Consider the following 19441-nt stretch of genomic DNA (forward strand, 5'->3'; position numbering starts at 1 on the left):
AGACCCTATAAGACAGAGTAGAACTGCCCCATAGTGTTTCCAAGGAGCAGCTGGTAGCACAGTGGTTAAGCACTCAGCTGCTAACAGAAAGGTTGGCAGTTCTAACCTACCAGCCGCTCCACAGGAGAAAGATGTGGCAGTCTGCTTCCATCAAGATTTACAGCCTTGGAAATCCTGTGGGGCAGTTCTACTCTGTCCTATAGGGTTGCTCTAAGTCAGAATTGACTCAATGGCAGTGGGTTATGGTTATATATATGAAAACATTTTCACTAATTTGGTCTCATATAATTTTCTTAAAATTGTTAAAAAGAGTTATTAGCTTAGTTTTCCCACAGCTGTACACCCTAGCTGTATGTGAACAATAATGACAACAACCACCCCTTTTTAATCAGAGTGCAAGGTGGAATCAGAAGCGAGCCTACCGAAAGATACCATTTTTTAATAATTGCTGGTTCTTTAGCCTTAGTTTCCTGTTCATACAACCAAATATATGTCTATTTAATTGAAAACGGAAACGCTTATAGGAGTTACATAGTGTTAAGATTCAGTAACATGATCATGTGTTCTTTTCTCTACCAGACATCCCTCATTTGAGACCAAAGCCAGTGTACGTTACTGTAACTCGGGACAATGAAAACGCTTATAGCACCAAAATTCCATATATGGCAGCTCGTGTTGTTTTTATTAAGTGGATTGTAACTTTCTTTTTGGAAAAAAAGTATCTAACTACAACCCAAAACACTAAAAATGGAGTTGATGTATTGCCCAAAATCATCCAGGTATGTCATTCATTATCTTTTCATTTCTTAATACTTACGTGATCAAACACAGTAACACATAACCAAAGTAATTAATTATTACGGTTATTGGTTCTTACAGGTTAGGGAATCAGCTTTGTTGGTGCACGCTGTCTATAATGCTGAGGTTTCTCAGGAAGGTATGAATTGGAAAAACTTGCTGTGTCCTAGTTGAATTCCCATGATGAGGCAACCTAGGGGGTACGGGAGACATTCTGAGAAGATGGTTCTCCCTCACTCTCACCCCTTCACCAGTGACCTCTAAGCCTGAGACCAGGAAGCTACCTGTTCTGCCTTTATTGATCACCAGTGCCTGTCATGCTACCTTTCACCTGGAAGGCCCTCAGGAAACATCCAGGTGGTCAATAGAGAGGACCTGTAAGGCCATCAAGTGTCCTTTGAAATCTCAGGGAAGGAGTGGACCAGCAGCTCAGAATTTTGGAGTGGTTGTTGAGCCACAAGGATGCCACTGGAAGAGAAGGCTGCCTCTCCCTGAGGCTTTGGTGAAGACCTCTTCTTGTGTGCGGCCTGCGATGGTTTCTCTCTCTTGTTGGCTTTGGTCAGACACAAATGAGGACTTTCCCAGCAGGCAGGTTGCTAGGGACTCTGTGCTTGGTAGGGAGCACTGCCACTTGTGTAGGTCAGAGAGCAATCCCTTAAGTGAGGGGTTGCAGTTTTGTGTGATTTTTGTTTGTTGTCCCCACAATCAGAGAAGAATGTCTCTCTCCCTTTCTATCACTAAAGGATGGTATCGACCAGGATCAAAAGAAAGAAAAGGATGTTTTATTTAATACAGTAAGTCCTGGGTTACGAACATCTGACTTAGCAAACTTCGGATTGATTTAAGGTTTGAATATAAAAAAACAAAATAATGAAGAATTTAGGAGAAAGTCTAGAGGAGTGTATAGATTTGCAAAGTGGAAGACCACTTTTAGTAGAGATAAGACCCAGGAGCCAGAGAGTAAATGAGGTTCAATTCTATTAAAAAAAAAAAAAATGTAGGAAAAAGATTTATATAGGATAACATAAAACCAAATCCAAACATTAGGCTGTGAAAAAACATTTGTAACATCATGACTGTTGAAAGAGTTAATATCTCTGCTATATAAAGAGTGCCTACAAATTGATAAGACAAGCCACCCAAGTGAAAAATGGACAAAGGAGATGAAAGGGAAGTTCACAGAAGAAGAAATACAAATAGCCCCAGACTTCATCAGCAATCAGGGAGATGCAGGTAGTTCTGAGCCACAATGAGATATCATCACTCGTCCATCAGGTAGACAAAAATCTATATGGAATTAGGTGTAAAAAACGTAGTCACGCTCTTTGGTAAATTTTACATAGCATCTTCTTGGCTGTGCACTCAATTCAAAATAATCTCAGCTAAAGGACGTAACATTTTTCTTTCTGATTTCAAAAGATCAGAAAACTATCACCTGTATTTATTGAAAATAATTTGCTCATTCTTGAAAACTACATTTTGGAGATGAGAAGTATTAAGAACAGCAAATTAACTGCTGTTTCATGGTTCCAGTTTTTCCCTAGTGGACTCTTCGCAGTTGTGAGCCATCTGCTTTCATTACCTAGCTTTTATAGTGTCTAGACATGAAGGATTGACTTCCTGAGTCACTTAGGATGGTTTCATCATCCTAACAGGAAAAGACACCACAACTCAAACTGTCTTCACATAAAAGGAGTATTTTTACCTCAGAAAAAGAAGCGCATGGTGAAGCTGGCTGAGAATATGATCTATCTGCGCTTTCTCTATGATTCTCTGCAGTTTTCTCTACTCAGCCCTTCTCCCTGTGGCCATTTTGCCTTCAGCTTCCCCTGTGTTTGCAAGGTGGCTGCCAGCAGCTGGGGCTCTGGTTTCCTTGTTCAGGGTTAGAGGCAATCTAGAAAGACAAAGCCCCTTCCCTTTTGTCTGAGTGGGGCAATTTAGGTCGCCTGCCCACTCCTGGAACAATAATAAGGGGATTCCAGGCACTGATTGACTGAAAGCTGGGTGTGTGATCGAACAGAAGATGCTACGATTGGCTCTCACTACACAGAACCCTCCCCTGGTGCTGTGGATGGGGCCAGCCTCCTGTGGCTCCCTAGCTACCTGGGGAGGAGGCGTGCACTGCACTGGGGTTCTGCTAGGGAGGGGGAAGGATGCTGGGCAGACAATTATCAGTGCCCTTTGTGCTACCATACGCTGCAGATGGCGGCACGTAGAAATGGCCATCGCCATTGTAGAAACTGTCAGTATACTTCAGGATGAGTTGTTATATTAATATGTTTCCTGTTGCTGCTGTGGCAAATTACTACAAATTTAGTGGCTTAAAACAACCCGAATTTATTATCTTACAGTTCTGGAAATCAAGAGTCAAAATCAGTGTCAGTGGCCTAAAATCAAGGTGCCAGCAGGGCCGTGTTCCCTCTGGAGGCTGTGGGGGAGAATTTGTTTCCTTGCCTTTTCCAGCTTCTAGAGGCTGCCTCATACCTTGGTGGTAGCCTGTGTCCTATCACCGTTTCTCCCTCTGTTTCCGTCATCACATTGCCTTCTCTGTCTCTCATCCTCTTGCCCTTGGATTACATCGGGCCCACCCAGATAATCCAGGATAATCTCCCTAGCTCAACATGCTTAATTTAGTCATACCTACAAAGTCCCTTTTGCCATGTAACATAATATAGTCACAGGCTCCAGGGATTCAGATGTGGACATCTTTGGGGATCCATTACTCAGCCGACCACGGTTATGTCTTGTGTTCCCTTCTCTGCCTCACAGCTGTCTTTCTGACCTCATCTCACACATGTCTCCTGTGTTCCACTCTCCGTTTACATTGTATGGAAGAAAAAGCAATTTAAACAATTGCATATTAAGTTTTGGAGATGGAGTTGCAGAAATAAAAGCACATATAATTTGTCTCCTGAAAGTTTTTGTTGGAAATTTTAAATTTAATATAATTTTAGCCATCTAAAGTGAACATTATTGCCCAGGTGAGGTGATCCAAAAAATCTACTTTCAAACAACATGCTATTCATGGAAAAGACCTTTAAGACAATATTTTAAGTGCTATTTCAATAGTTAGTTTATGTTTTTGCCACTATATTAAAGGTCATATATGCCCCACCCCCACCGCCACCCCCAAGTGAAATTACATTTTCCTCTTGATCTAAAACTGATACATTTGACGGTATTTTTCATCAGGGATGGAAGCAATTGGTGCATCTTCTAGACTTAGCTTACTGACTGCTCAGAGAATCTTGTTCAGTGGCATCATTCATGGGAGAGTGAATGTACAGTTACTTACACATCCCACATTATGCTGGCAACCAAAAGAAAAAAAAAATCCCCCTTTCAAATCTGAATGTTCTTGGTGTATCATCTTAGCTTAAAATATTTTTATTAAAGCATTACTTATTCCTTGGTAAGTCATTTTTATATGAGTAAAAATACTTCAACATGCATTAAAGAAAGTAGACTGTTGATTTTAAAACCTCAGCAACAAATGCTTTTAGCAATTCTGTATGCACATAAATTAGACATTAAAACCCAAGTCAATTAGAGAATGAAAAAGGATGTTTGAGTGGCAAGATAGTTGGTCATATTTATTTGTTACATCATTAAAATACCACTTTTATTAATTCTCAGCCAGCCCTTCATAATGACCCATGGGCTGTGGGTTCCCTAAAATTATTGTATTTCCTGGGATGAACAGTTAGGAAAAATGAGTCACACAAACTGACCACCCTATATTGTACAAACTCGTTTGTTTATTGACCACCACCCTAGTACCTACTCTCTGTGTCCTTCAACTCTACAGAGGCAAATACAGGCTGAGCCCAACCACGCAGGCAAATCAAGACAGGGGAGCTGGGTGGCAGCAGTCATCACCAACAGAATGGCAGCTGCATCCTCGCGTTTAACACATGCTTTATGGGCGCCCTCATTTAGCCTGAACCTGGGGTAAACAAGTCTCAATATGAGCTGTGGGCTTGGGAGGACAGCAGGGTGGTGGTGGGGTTGAGGGGAGGGGATAAGTGGCAGCAACTATCATGCGATTTCATGAGCCCTGGCGGCATGGACTTGTCCAAACAGATATGTCTGTTTCACTGATTAAGGCCTCATCACATGCCAAAGAGGTAACGATAATGTTTGTATTTACCGCCGATTAACTAATGCTAAATAACTGTTGAGAATTCCAGCTTGATTCCAGTGGGGGAAAATGGGCCTGTCTCTGTGGTTAATGCTTATTTGTGTTCTTGCTGTTAGTCTTCATAGAAAAGGCAAGGAACAAGTGGACTTGGATATTCAGTTTGTTTTCAGTGTCATCACTTACTGTAATTATAAATGTCTGTCAGAGTATCTAGATATTTTTGGAAAGTGGCCTTTTTGGTGGGAGTGTGGACTAGAGGAGGCTAAGGAAATCATCATTTCATAGAAGCAGATTTTCATTCCATGGCTTGATGGGAAAGCCATCTGTGCAATTGTTATGTTCTATTTGGATAACAGAGCTCATTTTTAAACTGATTTGATGTCTTTAAAGAGAAATCTTTATTTATTTTAGTTATTTATTTTAGTTATCTAATTGCTGTGTTGCAAGCTACCTCAGAACTTAGTGGCTTATAACAACAGCCCTTTTATCATGTTTCACTCTTTGAGTCAGGAATTTGGGCAGGGTTTGGCTGGGCAATTCTTGTGCTTCATATGGCATTAACTGGGGTTGGTGGGTGGTGGTATGCAGCTGGCAGCTGGGTTGGTCTGGAGACTCCAAGATTACTTCATTCACATGCCTGTAACTTTGCTGGGGGTGTTGGAAGGCCAGACTCTTTGGGCTTCACTTCCTTTCCATGGTTTCTCCATCAGGGTAGTTGGACAGCTTACCTGGGTGTTCCGACTGCAAGAGCAGGTATACCAAGGAGTGAGCAGTGGTAGCTGTCACCCTCTTGGGCCTGGGCCTGAAACGGGGACAGGTCCTCTTCTGTTCTCTTCTGTTGGCTAAAGCAGTCACACAATCCATGTAGACCAAAGAGAGGGGGCAGACTTTACCCTTGATGAAAAGAATGCCAGGGAATTTGTGGCCATCTTTAATTTGCTACATATGTAATTTTTTTTTCTTTTTTAGCCTGTGGGGAAAATGGGTGTTAGCGGTTAAAAAAGAAACAGATTATTGAGCCACAAGATATGTTAGAGCTAATCTCATCTCATGTTTTACAGATTTAAAAAAAAAAAATCCAAGTGAATTAAGTGCAGGTAGTAATGTGTAGAAGCAGGTAGAAATGTGTAGAAGCAAGTTTTCTGATACTTACTTGGGGCCTCTTCTTTCTGTACCATACTGCTGTCATCCTTGGGTCATTGCCACTGAAGATTCAGATGGAAAAGAGAGTTGAGTAAAATTTTATTTTTCTGTGGAAGATAGTTGATCCATCAGAAAGATCAAATAGTTTCTATAGGGTAGCACATCTCACAGTGTGACAGTGCCTTTGATGAGCCACAGACGCTTAGTAGCTAACACATAGATAGAAAAACTATTGCAAATATAATCTTCCATTAATTTTCTGTAGCGATTACTATTTAGATACCTGTTTTGCTTTCACACTGTCCTTGGTAGTTACTGAAATTACTATTTTATACTACTCGTATTATTTCTTGTAAAAAATGTTCACAGTGAGTAGATTTTTAGTGGTATTTAGGTTATGTATTTTTGGCATTTAAAAGGATAATAATGGAATTTACAAAAATGAAGCATAATTTTACATATTTTATGTCTGGAGAAAACCTTTAAGTCCATGGAAAAATAAGAGCAGAAATCAATGTTAATCTTAAACTTTTTGTGAGTCATTGTATGAGTTATTATTTTTCACTTCTAAAGTCTCCTAAATATTTAAAGTTTTCTAAATAGTTTAGTAAGTTTGACCTGAAAGTCTGACTATAAAACTCAGATCAGGATTCTTCTCATAAAATACCCTTAAAGATCTTGGCACTTGTTGATCAAGGTGCCACTTAGTCTTAGGAATGAAATGATGCTTCCCAGTGTTGGGGCTGCAGAGGAATTTTCCGATCTCTGTGACCGTTGAGTAAATGTGGAAGGGTAGAGACCTAATGTGATGATAATCCAAGTGCATTTGCACATTAATTTATTCTGTGATCTTACAGATATAAATTAAGCTTTTTAGGTTGATAAAATTTCACAGCTCCTTCCCAATAATTTAGTAGTTTTCCTGTTAAAATAACTGAGTTGGGCAGGGGTTAAGGTGAGTTAGAAAATAGGTAAGTACAGGTCCTGGAGTCAGCTATGCTTCAGACAGTGCTGTCTTCAGCTTGCTTGCACTGTGCAAGTTGATGGTCACCAGCGTTCTTTAAAATAAGCCGAGTCTTAAATTTTGCCAAATGTTCTTGAGAGTTGACTTAGAAGTGGTGATGACTTTCTTGCAGACTGTTGGTGGTGGCGTGGTGCCAGAAAGAGGGCCGGAGTTGGATGGTGGTGTGCCTGCAGAGCAGGACAGAAACCATTCTAACAGTAGCACCTTGTCAGACAGAAGATTCAGTAACGCCAGTCTTTGTAGCATTGAAGAAGAGCACCGAACGGTGTATGAAATGGTACAACAGATTCTCCTGTCAACGCGAGATTACGTCAATTTTGTCAATGAAGTATTTCGCCAGGTTAGTGTGTGCATGTGTACTGTAAGTTTATGAAACTGAAGAGGTTTTCTTGTTTTGTTCTTTTACTTGTAATATTCCAAGTGATACTATTGATGAGTTGGACTATATTACAGAACTGAAAAATCGTCCCTCTAATCCTACCTTTAATTTGTTGTGTTGTGGTTTTGTTTTTGAGAAATTCTTACATGTGGAGGGAAACTTCTATAACAAACTGCAAACCCAGAGATAGATGGGAACAAGGCCATTCCTGAACACCTATCAACAAGTAAACATAGCAAAGATGAGCCTAAGGCTGGTATTCCCAGAGTCTTAGAGGAGTTTGCTGACAAGCTAACAGAAGAGATAGAAAACCTGAAGACAGGACTATTGAATTTATCGAGCCTGAGGAGCAAAAAGAAAAAAGAATGAAGGAAAGTGAACAGAGCCTAAGGGACTTGTGGGACAGTACCGAGTGGAACAGCATACTCATTATGGGAGTCCCAAATGGACTGAAGGAAGGACAGGTAGAGGTGTGGAGTGATGGATAGATATGTGATAAAGCAAATGCAGCAATATGCTAGTGGTAGATGTAGGTGTTGGGTATATGGATGTTCACTGTAAAATTCTTTCAGCTTTTTTTAATGTGTGAAAACTAATGTAATAGAATTTTGGAAAAACATTAGAATGGGATAGTTTTGTACTTTGTCATATTTTTCTTTGTCTTTTGTTGATCTTTGTTGAGGTACAGTTCAGAATATTTGATACATAGATACGTTGCAGTCTTGTTATAGCATGAACTCCTCTATTATAGAAATTTATCTGTTGTATGAACCCTCCCTGCAATGAAGTCAGCCTGTAACTGGATTCTGTGGCATGAGACTTAAGGATGGCATTAAAACAAATCTCTGAAACCTGAGATCAAGACCTGGATTTGTCACCAACTAGCTTTGTAGCCTGGGGAAAGTATCTCAGGTGTTCTGAGCCTCTGGGTCCTCATCTGTGGGGTAAAACCTTCATGTGGGTGTTGAGGTACTTCATAAAGTACCTGTCCTAGGTATTCATCTTTCATACAGAAATAATTACTTAAAACTGATACTCAAAAGGCAAATTCATTTCCCCTTTGTATTTTGGTTTACGTTTTTGGAGTCTTACTGCATTAAATCAGAGTTCTTGTGTGCAGATGTATAAGGGGATGCCTTAATGTTAAAAGGTCGTATCAATATGCACAGTGATAGACAACTGGCCAGTGGCTCTTGATAACATTGCAGCTGTACTCAGTGGTGTGCTGGTAAATGTTGAACAACTGGCTCTCAAAAAGAAAGGCAGGGAGGGAGTGAGGGGAAAAGCCCTGGTTTGTAGCATTTGCCTACTTCCATGGTGTAATAGGCATGGCCGGCACAGCCAACCCAAGCTCCAAGGTGCCATCACTGAACGTGGAGAGATGTGCCATTGGCTACCATTGGCTGTACTAGTATGCCTTTTATCTTATAGTCTGTTCCTTATTCTTCGGGAAAAATTCCCTTTTCTACAACTACATGCTTTATGTAGCCCGTTAAACTATCTATGTTGTTGTTATTTTGTGCTGTCGAGTTGATTCCAACTCATAAAGACCCTACAGGACAGAGTAGAACTGCCCCACAGGGTTTCTAAAGCTATAATCTTTACAGAAGCAGATCGCCAGGTCTTTTCTCCTACAGAGCCACTGGTGGGTTCAAACTGCCAACCCTTGGTTAGCAGCTGAATGCTTAACCATCATGCTACCAGGGCTCCTTTAAACTACCTATAAACCCAAACCGAACCTGTTGCCATTGAGTTGATTCCGACTCGTAGCAACCCTATAGGACAGAGTAGAACTGTCCCGTAGGGTTTCCAAGGAACAGCTGGTGGATTCCAACTGCTGACCTTTTGGTTAGCAGCTGAACTCTTAACTGCCGTGCCACCAGAGCCCCAAACTATCTATAGATGCGTGCATTTTGATTATTTTTGTGGAAAAAAATAGATTCAGAATATAGAAGTTATTTATAAACTGCATTACGTTTTCTGTCCCAATTATGAGAATTTTTTTTCTTCACTTTATTTTGTTGTACACAAAGACATGTGGCCCTGTATGTATATTCACAGGTTTCAAAGGAAAGTCTGAAATCAGTTACGGTAATTCGAAATGTCTGTTATGTGTGGCTGTATTGTGATCTGAGCTTGCGTGGGGTTCAACAGAGTTTTCTCTTTTCTTTTTAGGCATTTTTGCTGCCTTCCTGTGATATAGCCGTAACAAGAAAAGTAGTTCAAGTATACAGAAAGTGGATCCTTCAGGAGAAACCTGTGTTCATGGAGGAGCCAGATAAAAAAGATATTGCCCAAGAAGATGCTGAAAAATTAGGATTTTCAGAGACTGCTAGCAAGGAGGTAATATTTGATCACTTATCATTTGAATTGGGAGTATATATATTAGCAGAGCATACCTGCTCAGTGTGTGGGACACAGGCAGACTGACTCTTTTTTATCAGATCTGCTGCTCTCATGTTGCTCAGTTCTGTGACGACCTGCCTCACTAAGGCACCGTCTGTGCTCTACTCGAGAGTGCCGTCTCCAAACCATCAGTCTAGGGCCACATGTGCATTACAGCTTGGTTAGTAATTATCATATGAGAGGTGCTTCATAAACCATCATACATTCCACGTCTCTGAGTGAGACTAAAAATGTCACTGCCTTGTTCTTGGGATGTTTAAATAAGCAGCACTGGAGAAGTTTGGAATGTTTTGACAGACTTCTCTTGTGCAGTGGACTGTGCCTGAGGCAGTTGGGCTGTTACACATTTGAAAGGACTGTTGCCTAATGGTTATCTCCACTGTTGGCCTCCCTGCAGGACTGGGCGCTGTCCTCCAGAGTGGGTGCTATCAGAATTGATCCTTTATTTTCCATGTTAGATAGAGCTAGAGGTAGGATAAATGTAAAACAACAGTGGGACAGCTTCCCGAAACACAAAAGAAATTATGTCGTGTTTATATTTCTGGCATGCTATTTTGAAATCTAGTCTGAGAAATTATTTCTAAAAGTGGATGTTTGTCATGGCAATTAACAAACATTTAAAAATATTTTTAATGAAGACATATGCTTCTAAATATCTGTATTCTGTAATTTTAATTTTTCGATTTTGGGTGATATCATTTTAATGACTAGTCACGAGATCAAATTGAATAGGTAAGCAAATGGACTTCATCACAGTTTTAAAGGTGTGCTCTGTGCACATTCAGTCACTGGACATTTATATTTTAGGTACTGGAGGGAGAGTGGTAAACAAAACAGAAAAAAGGCCTTGCCCTCCTAGAACCTGTATTCTCATGAATTCTACTGAGTGTTAAGAAATTGTGAACTTGTGATTCATGCCACTCTTTTAACTGGTTGTTCCTTTCTAAAGGCCTGCTCTGAAAGTTCTGGTCATAAGCGATCCTCCAGTTGGGGGCGAACATACTCCTTCACGAGTGCGGTGAGCAGAGGTTGTGTACTGGAAGAGGAAAGTAACGTGAAAGCCGGTGCCCAGGTTATGCTGCAGGTACGCTGCCAGGCCAGAGACACGAGACCCCCGATTGGGGTCACTGTAAACATTGTGTTTCTTGGGCATAATAACATGATATAAGTGTGGCAATATTTTTAGCCATCTGTTGGTAAATAGCTCTTAAATTTTCATTCCAAGTTTTCTTCTAATTTCCCATGTACAATTGTTAAAGGTTTTTTCTAGTTAAAGGAGACAAGAACTGGTTGTAATTTTTTGAGAAGGATTTCTATACAGCGAATGTGAAATGATGGAGATTGCATCTTAAAAGTATACAGGATACATGTGGGTAGATACATGGGCTCTCATTTGCAAGACAAGCTTGGTGATTATATAAGCTTTTGAGTAATAGTTCTCTTGAAAATTGCCTATTGTAAGGCAATATTTATTCATCTGACTGCATGTCTATGAAGAGCAATGATTAATGTTGTAGTTTTTAGATGTTTACATGAATGAATATATGAAATAGAACCGATACCTACTGGGAACATTGGGAAGAGCAACTTTGGCTGATCTTAACCTTCCCAGACCTCAGAATTTTCTCTCAAAAATGGAGATTGGGAGATTACCTTTTGAGTCTGATCCAGCTTGAAGGTTATTAGGAGTATAAGTGAAAACACAGGTGCCTCTTATTCCCCTGCTCCATGCCACCCACCCCCAAGTTCATAGCTGTGTCCAGTTAGGCCTTCCAGGCAGAGACCCGGTTTGGAGTCTGGGGAAAGCATGTGCGAGGTAGGTAGTTTGCTCAGCTCTTGATGACGTCGTGTTCTGTCATCTGTCTCTTGATGGGTTAATTATTATTGTATCCTTTTTGTTTCCAAGTTAATTAGTTTCGTATACTGTAACTAATAAGTTTTCCCATTTTTCATTGAAAATCAGCAAATACTTTCAAATTAACTTTTTAAAATCAAGACAGTTTTACTTGAGCAGCTTCAAAGATCTCTGGTGCAGCTCATAAATTAGCCTGTTTCCCCACTGGAGAAATACCTAGAGGAGTCCCCGTCTCGTGCTCCTCAGCAGCGCACTCTCTCAGAGGGGACTGCCAGCGTCATGGTGGGCAGGGACAGGAGACAGGTACAAGCATACCTCAGAGATACTGCGGGCTTGGTTCCAGACCATCACAGTAAAGCGAGTCGCACGAATTTTTTGGTTTCCCAGTGTGTATAAAAGTAATGTTTAAACTATACTGTAGTCCCTTGAGTGTGCAATAGCATTATGTATTAAAAAAAAGTACATACCTTAATTAAAAAATAGTTTATTGCTAAAAAACGCTAACCATCGTCAGAGCCTTCAGCAAGTCATAATCTTTTTGCTGGTGGAGGGTCTTGCCTAGATGTTGATGGCTGCTGACTGATCAGGGTGGTGGTTGCTGAAGGTTGGGGTGGCTGTGGCAATTTCTTAAAATAAGATAACAATGAAATTTGCTGCATTGATTGACTCTTCTTTTATGGAAGATTTCTCTGTAGCATGTGATGCTGTTTGATAGTGTTTTACCCACAGTAGAACTTCTTTCAAAATTGGAGTCAGTCCTCTCAAACCCTGTGGCTGCTTTATTAACTAAGTTAATGTAATATTCTAAATCCTTTGTTGTCATTTCAACAATTTTCACAGCGTCTTCACCAGGAGTAGATTCCATCTCTAGAAACTACTTTCTTTGCTCACGCATAAGAAGCAACTCCTCATCCATTAAAGTTTTATCATGAGATTGCGGCAATTCAGTCACATCTTCAGACTCCACTTCTAATTCTAGTTCGCTTGCTATTTCTACCACATTTGCAGTTAATTCCTCCACCAAAGTCTTGAACCCCTCAAAGTCATCTATGAGGGTTGAAATCAACTTCTTCCAGACTCCTGTTAGTGTTGGTATTTTGACCTCCTCTGATAAATCACGAATGTTCTTAATGGCATCTAGAATGGTCAGTCCTTTCCAGGAGGTTTTCAATTTACTTTGCCAGATCCATCAGAGGCATCACTATATATGGCAGCTATAACATTAGGAAATGTATTTCTTAAATAATAAGACTTGAAAGTCGAAATTACTCATTGATCTGTGGGCTGCAGAATGGCTGTAGTGCTAGAAAGTATGAAAACAACATTAATCTCCTTGTATATCTCCATCAGAGCTCTTGGGTGACTGCGTGCATTGTCATTGAGCAATAATATTTTGAAAGAAATCTTTTTTTCTGAGCATTAGGACTTAACAGTGGGCTTAAAATATTTGGTAAACCACGTTGTAAACAGATGTGCTGTCATCTAGACTTTGTTGTTCCGTTTATAGAGCACGGGGAGAGTAGATTTAGCGTAATTCTTAAGAGTTCTAGGATTTTCAGAATGTTATATGAGTGTTGGCTTCGACTTAAAGTCATCAGCTGCATTAGCCCCTAACAAGAGAATTAGCCTGTCCTTTGAAGCCTTTGAAGCTTCTCCTCTCTAGCTATGAAAGTTCTAGATGGCATCTTCCAATATATGGCTATTTCATGTACATTGAAAATCTGTTGTTTAGTGTACCCACCTTCATCAGTTATCTTCACTAGCTCTTCTGGATAACCTGTGCAGCTTCTACATGAGCACTCGCTGCTTCACCTTGCACTTTTATGTTATAGAGATGACTTCCTAAAGCTCATGAACCAGCCTCTCCTAGCTTCAAATTTTTCTTCTGCAGTTTCCTCATTCTCAGCCTTCACAGAATTGAAGAGAGTGAGGGCCTTGCTCTGGGTAAGGCTTTGGCTTAAGGGAATGTTGTGGCTGGTTTAATCTCCTATCCCAACCACTAAAACTTTCTCCATATTAGCTAATAAGGCTGTTTTGCTTTCTTATCATTTGTGTGTTCACTGGAGTAGCACTTTTAATTTCCTTCAAGAACTTTTCCTTTGCATTCACAATTTGGCTAACTGTTTGGCACAGGATGCCTAGCTTCTGGCTCATCTCAGCTTTCAACATGCCTTCCTCACTAAGCTTAATCATTTCTAGCTTTTGATTTAGTGAGAGACACGTGACTCTTCCTTTCACTTGAACACTTAGAGGCCATTGTAGGGTTATAAATTGGCCTAATTTCAATATTGTTGTGTCTCAGGGAATAGGGAGGCCTAAGGAGAGGGAGAGAGATGGGGGAATGGCCAGTTGGTGGAGCAGTCAGAACACACACATTTATCGATTAAGTTTGCTGTCTTATATGGGCGTGGTTTGTGGCACCCCAAAACAATTACAGTAGTAACCTCAAAGATCACTGGTCACACATCACCATAACAGATATAATGATAATGAAAAAGTTTGAAATATTGTGAGAATTACCAAAATGTGACACAGAGACACGAAGTGAGCAAATGCTGTTGGAAAAATGGTGCCGATAGACTTTCTTGACACAGGGTTACCACAAACCTTCAATTGAAAAAAAAAATACAATACCTGTGAAGCGCAATAAAGCAAGAAGCAATAAAATGAGATATGCCTGTATTGCCAGTTATCTCCCGGGATTCAGAGAGTATTATTTGTTTTCTGTAAGGATAAGTTACATTTACTTGGATGAACTAAGAGAACAATATTCTACTTGATAGCCCTGCAGTTTTTAAAAAGTATTTAGTTTGCATTTAAAAGGCCACTTTGTTCTCGTTGTATCCAGTACAGATAGTTCCCGGGTTACCAATGAGATCCATTCCTAACTGTATCTTTAAGTCTTTAAGTGGAATTTGTAGGTAAGTCAGATCAGGTGCATATGGTTCCATTTTTCTCCTGAAATACCCCTGATGACAGAGGACAGTGAACTTAATCCTGAAGATCTGGAGCAAAGCATAGAGTGGTCGGCTGGTTATCTAAATATTTTTTGAGGTCTCAGATTTTATCTTAAGAATTTATTTGTATTTTGTATTTTACTACATCATGTGTTTCTCATATTAAAAAAATACACTCCTGGAAGATATGCAGTGTCGATCATGGGGCTTTGTCTGTTTCCTGGCTCACCATTGCTCCCGTGAGCTGATCATGCTTACTGTCAGCAAGGGACTCTTGTGCTGGAAAATTCAGTGATGGTCACAGTGCTTTCTGGCCACTCTCTGGGCCCGGGTCCTTTTCTCCTTCTCTTCCCCCACTTCATAGTTTCTCACTCAGAGGCAATGATTCTATCTTTTTTTCTCTTCCCTACCCCTTCTTTTTTTTTTTTTTTTTTTTGAGGAGATGTCAAAAAGAAGTGTTCAAAAGCTTTCCTGATTCATGAAGTTTCTAAAGTTGCAATGTAAAAGGCCTTTCAGGTGTCTCAGTATTTAAGTGATCCTAAGGGGTGAACTAAAAAAATCTTGAGTATATTTTGGTACCACTTGCCTTGTAGAAACAGAATCTGTCTTGAAACAACTCAAAGATGATTCATTGGTGGAATGAATTATAGTATGATCTTTAAGCACAATTTGTTCAGATTGTTATGTTTCACTGTTTTCTAATGTTGGTTTTAAGGTATTTTTGACGAACGCTGCAAATGTCTTTTTGCTGGAACCATGTGCTGAAGTTCCCATGCTCTTGAAAGAACAAGTTGATGCTTGTAAAGCTGTTTTGATTATTTTTAGGCGCATGATAATGGAGCTTACAATGAATCAAAAGACATGGTGAGTTTATTTCATAAGTTAATATTGTAAAACAGATGTTTCTCCTTTTTAACATAGTAATTAAAATGTTAAAGCTTACATTTATTAAATGGCTTTATAAAATTAACAGTAAGATGATAATCAATCGTTTGTAATAGTTTTTGTGAATTATGAAAAAAGTAAGTACCCAGTACCTTGATCATTTGTTTTCATTACTGGTGCTAAAAGTGTTCTTGAATTAAGAGTAAGTAGTCATATGACTTAATAATAGATTTTTCCATTTTAAACTGTCATCAAATGTGGTTTTGTGGAAAAGTAGTAACTGGTATTTTAAAGTATACTTCATAAGCCCAGAATAATTTGTTAATTGTCCCCAACTACTGGAAACTGATTTTTATTGCTTAAAATTTGAAGTTTTAAATTCATTTTGGGAAAATAATTATTTTAAATGATACATTCTCAAAGTGACCCAAAACAGTGCAATCAAAAATACAGTGGCATCATTAAAATATGCCCACACAAAGCCTTTTCTTTTCTATTCTTCATTGATGTTTCTGTGTTTATAATACCCCTGGAGGAACTAGCCCTAAAGGTTAACAACCTTTAGGTTAGATTTTTCCCATAGCCCTTACCCCATAATGAATGTCATCCCATCACTCCAGCTTATGAGGTGTTTCCAGTGGTTCTCAGCAATCAGACCAGAGCACTTCATCCTTCTTCCTTTTCCTTCCATGCATCTTAAACGGTGTGCTCTCAGATCTTGCCTTCTTGTGTTCCTCCCACTCAGCTGCTCCCTACTGCAAACAAGCTGCCCTCAGTGCTTGTCCGGCTGGTTGGCAGCATCCTCTTGGTGATCTCTGCCCCTATGCTCAGTCCACCGTACCCACTGCACATGGGAGGTGCCACCACTCTTCCCTCTGGACTCCTTTGGGGGCCTGTGCACCACACCCATATTCTTGGTGCCCTTTCTGCATGTCCTACAGACAGCACTAAAAAAAAAAACCTGTTGCCATCGAGTTGATTCTGACTAATAGCGACCTTATAGGACAGAGTAGAGCTGCCCCATATGGTTTCTAAGGATCACCTGGTAGGTTCGAACTGCTGACCTTTTGGTTAGCAGCTGTGGCTCCTAACCACTATGCCACCAGGGTTGCCAGAGACAGCACTAGGGTGCTTTATGAGGAGTCTGTTTGCAGTTGGCAGAGACGTATAGAAACAAGGCGTGTCTGAGCTGGAAGGGACTTCCGGGCATTGAGGAAAGGGTGGGCCCAGACAAATTACGTTACACAGAGAGTTCACAAATTCAGAAACCACAGTGTCAAGTTCCAGTGTAAATTTTATTTTAAGATGTAAATCCAGTGTCATCTTTCCCAGAGTTCTAAACTTACGACTGTATGCCAAGTTCTAAGCAATTGTTAAAGCCAGAAAATATTACTTGTTGAAGAATATGATTTAAATGAAGTTAAATGCAGCATCAGTAATATTGAAAGAAGTACAAAATGTTGGTATGCATTCAACTGAGTTATGTGCTGCTCTATACCACAGATGTATCTGTAGTATTTTTTATTTTTTATTTTAATTTTTTTACTTTGAAAATTCTTCTGTGAAAACCCTAGAAAATAAAATTAAACAATTCTACTGTATTCTTTAATAATTCAGAGATCCCCGGGTAAAAGTATAAAAAAACAGATTATAGATATGGATGAAAATATTCACCAAAAAAGTCAGTGGAGAATAGAAAAGGATGTAACCTATTCCTCCAGCAGATTTTTTTTAACGTTTTTAAGTACCAGACAATTCCTGCATTGCCCTCTCTTCCTCTCCTTCCTTCCCTTCCTTCCATCCAGTGAATAACTGCTGAGCTCCTACTATGGGGATATAGTGGTGAAGGAGATAGACAAGTCACTGCCCTCATGGACTTTACAGCCTCATAGGAGTGACAGACATAATACACATAACACAATTTCAGGTAGTATTAGGTGCTAAGAACAACAGTGAAGCTGGATAAGGAAAGAGAGCTTCCTGAGTTGGGTGGGTGTTGCTCAGGGTTGAGGGAAGGAGTTATTTTGTCAGTTGTCAGGGAAGGCTTTTCCAAGGGAGAAGCAGTTGGGGAGAGCCCTGAGTGAAGGGAGGTCTGAGGGAAGAGCATTCCTGGGAGAAGGAGCAGCAAGTACAAAAGCCCCGATGGGGAAAAGTACAAAGGGTGGTGTGTTCCAGGAAGAACAAGACACCCACTGTGTTGGAGTGGATGGAGTATGAGGGAGAGTGGGAGCAGAGAAGGTCAGAGGGGCGGGCAAGGGCCGGGCTGCGTGGGGACTTGCAGGCTACCACTCTGTGTGCTGGGAAGCTGCTGGGAGGTTTTGAGCAAGAGCATGACGTGATGTGATTTATCTTTCCGAAAAACTCTCTGGTGCCAGGTGAAGAGGCAGTGGGTTGGTGTAAAGAGTCTCTGGCATTCGAGGGTAGTGGCTTAGGCCAGGGCAGTACCCAGGGAGGTGTTAAGAAGTAGTTCTCAAACAGCAAGTAACTGATGTATAAGTTAGTAAGGATATCGTGAGTGTGAGAAAATGGTGATAAAGTAAATAACAAAGACACAAGGATGGCACATGCTCCTGATTCCACGTGCTCCTGCAGAAGCTGCAACTCTTCAGTCTTCTCTGAGTTGCCAGAAGCCAGTGTTTCACGAAATAGAAAGGAACAAGCTGAGGTTAAAGCTGGCGGCCTGTCAGTTTGTATCCTTTCTCTTGGTAAACAACATTTTTTCAAACTGGAGGCAGTTTTTTCACCCACATTTTCTTCCAGAAGACTGCATGGGAATTCTGTTGCTTTCCAAGTTTTCATAGGTTCTGAAATTGAATTAACTCTGTGTATTTGTCAGTCATTGCTTTGGTCAGGTTTGCTTTTTTTGATCGCATTTCCCATGACCAAGGTTTTATTTGAAAATTATGTTTTTTGTTCCCGTTGTGTTCACATCATGGATATGAAGTCAGTTGTTGTAGGGAAGGGATTGTTTTTTGTTTCCTTTAGAATCACATAATGTGATCAGGCCTTGGTGACCCTTCTGTACACGACAGGGACCAGGCACGCAGATGGTGAGCGAAAGCTGTCCGCAGCTCGGAGCCATTTCTTCTCCACTCCATCGGGCTGCACGCACACTGCCAAGATCGCATGTGACTTGATTGCCCTTCCCCTTGCATGTGTCCAGAATCTGTAGCAGTGTACTGAAACAAGCAGACAAGTAGGAGAGAGTGCAGTGAGGGTATGCCAGCTGAGAATCCAGGTGGGAAAATCTAGTGGGGTTGGCTGCAAATAGGGCAGAAAATCCCTAGAGGTCATTATAGCGTAAGAAGTTTAATGAGAGTCCACACTGTATTGTTAAGAGAGAGGAGTGTTCTGCAATGCAGAGATGTGAGGAAGGTATAAAGGAACTACAGTGTACACATCTCAGTATCTGATCTGGGCTGGATTACCTTGTCAGTTCTCCAGTTTATCACTAAGGAGCAGTAAGGCAAAGGAGAAAGGTATGAAGATGAACAAATGAGACGTTAAAAGGAACAGGGTGATTGCCCTCCGGGAACAAACGGACTTCCCTTATATACACAAGATAACGCATTCGCTGTTTCCATGGCGTCCAGAAAAAGAAAAAGTGAGCTGGCAGTCTGACGGGAATAGCACTTAGCTGAAAGAAAGGAAGTGCCCTTTAACGGTTCTAAAGGACTTATTATTGTAATTAGCAGTGTTATTTTTGTCTCTGTAGTGCTTCATATACTTTACAGAACTTTTTTTTCCCATAAAATTGATTGTGCTGTAATGCTGACTACATATGTCCCCAGAATAAAGACCAGAAAGTCATTATTTTTTTTCTATCACAAAGATAGATAGGGAGACCTTACAA

At 40.4% G+C, this 19441-nt stretch overlaps 1 protein-coding gene across 4 annotated transcripts in view; it reads left to right on the top strand.

The window, feature by feature from the left end:
• The window catches only part of RALGAPA2 (Ral GTPase activating protein catalytic subunit alpha 2), a 388120-nt gene that overhangs the window by 99075 nt on the left and 269604 nt on the right, over positions 1 to 19441 (top strand). For all 4 annotated transcript variants that reach the window (XM_023731401.1, XM_023731398.1, XM_023731400.1 and 1 more), the window contains exons 9-13: positions 580 to 779; positions 7219 to 7446; positions 9661 to 9828; positions 10841 to 10975; positions 15419 to 15567. In XM_023731401.1, the coding sequence (XP_023587169.1) occupies positions 580 to 779; positions 7219 to 7446; positions 9661 to 9828; positions 10841 to 10975; positions 15419 to 15567 (880 nt within the window). The remainder of the gene's footprint in view (positions 1 to 579; positions 780 to 7218; positions 7447 to 9660; positions 9829 to 10840; positions 10976 to 15418; positions 15568 to 19441) is intronic.

The sequence above is a fragment of the Trichechus manatus genome, unplaced genomic scaffold (assembly GCF_000243295.1).
Source record: "Trichechus manatus latirostris isolate Lorelei unplaced genomic scaffold, TriManLat1.0 scaffold00042, whole genome shotgun sequence".
NCBI lineage: Eukaryota > Metazoa > Chordata > Mammalia > Sirenia > Trichechidae > Trichechus > Trichechus manatus.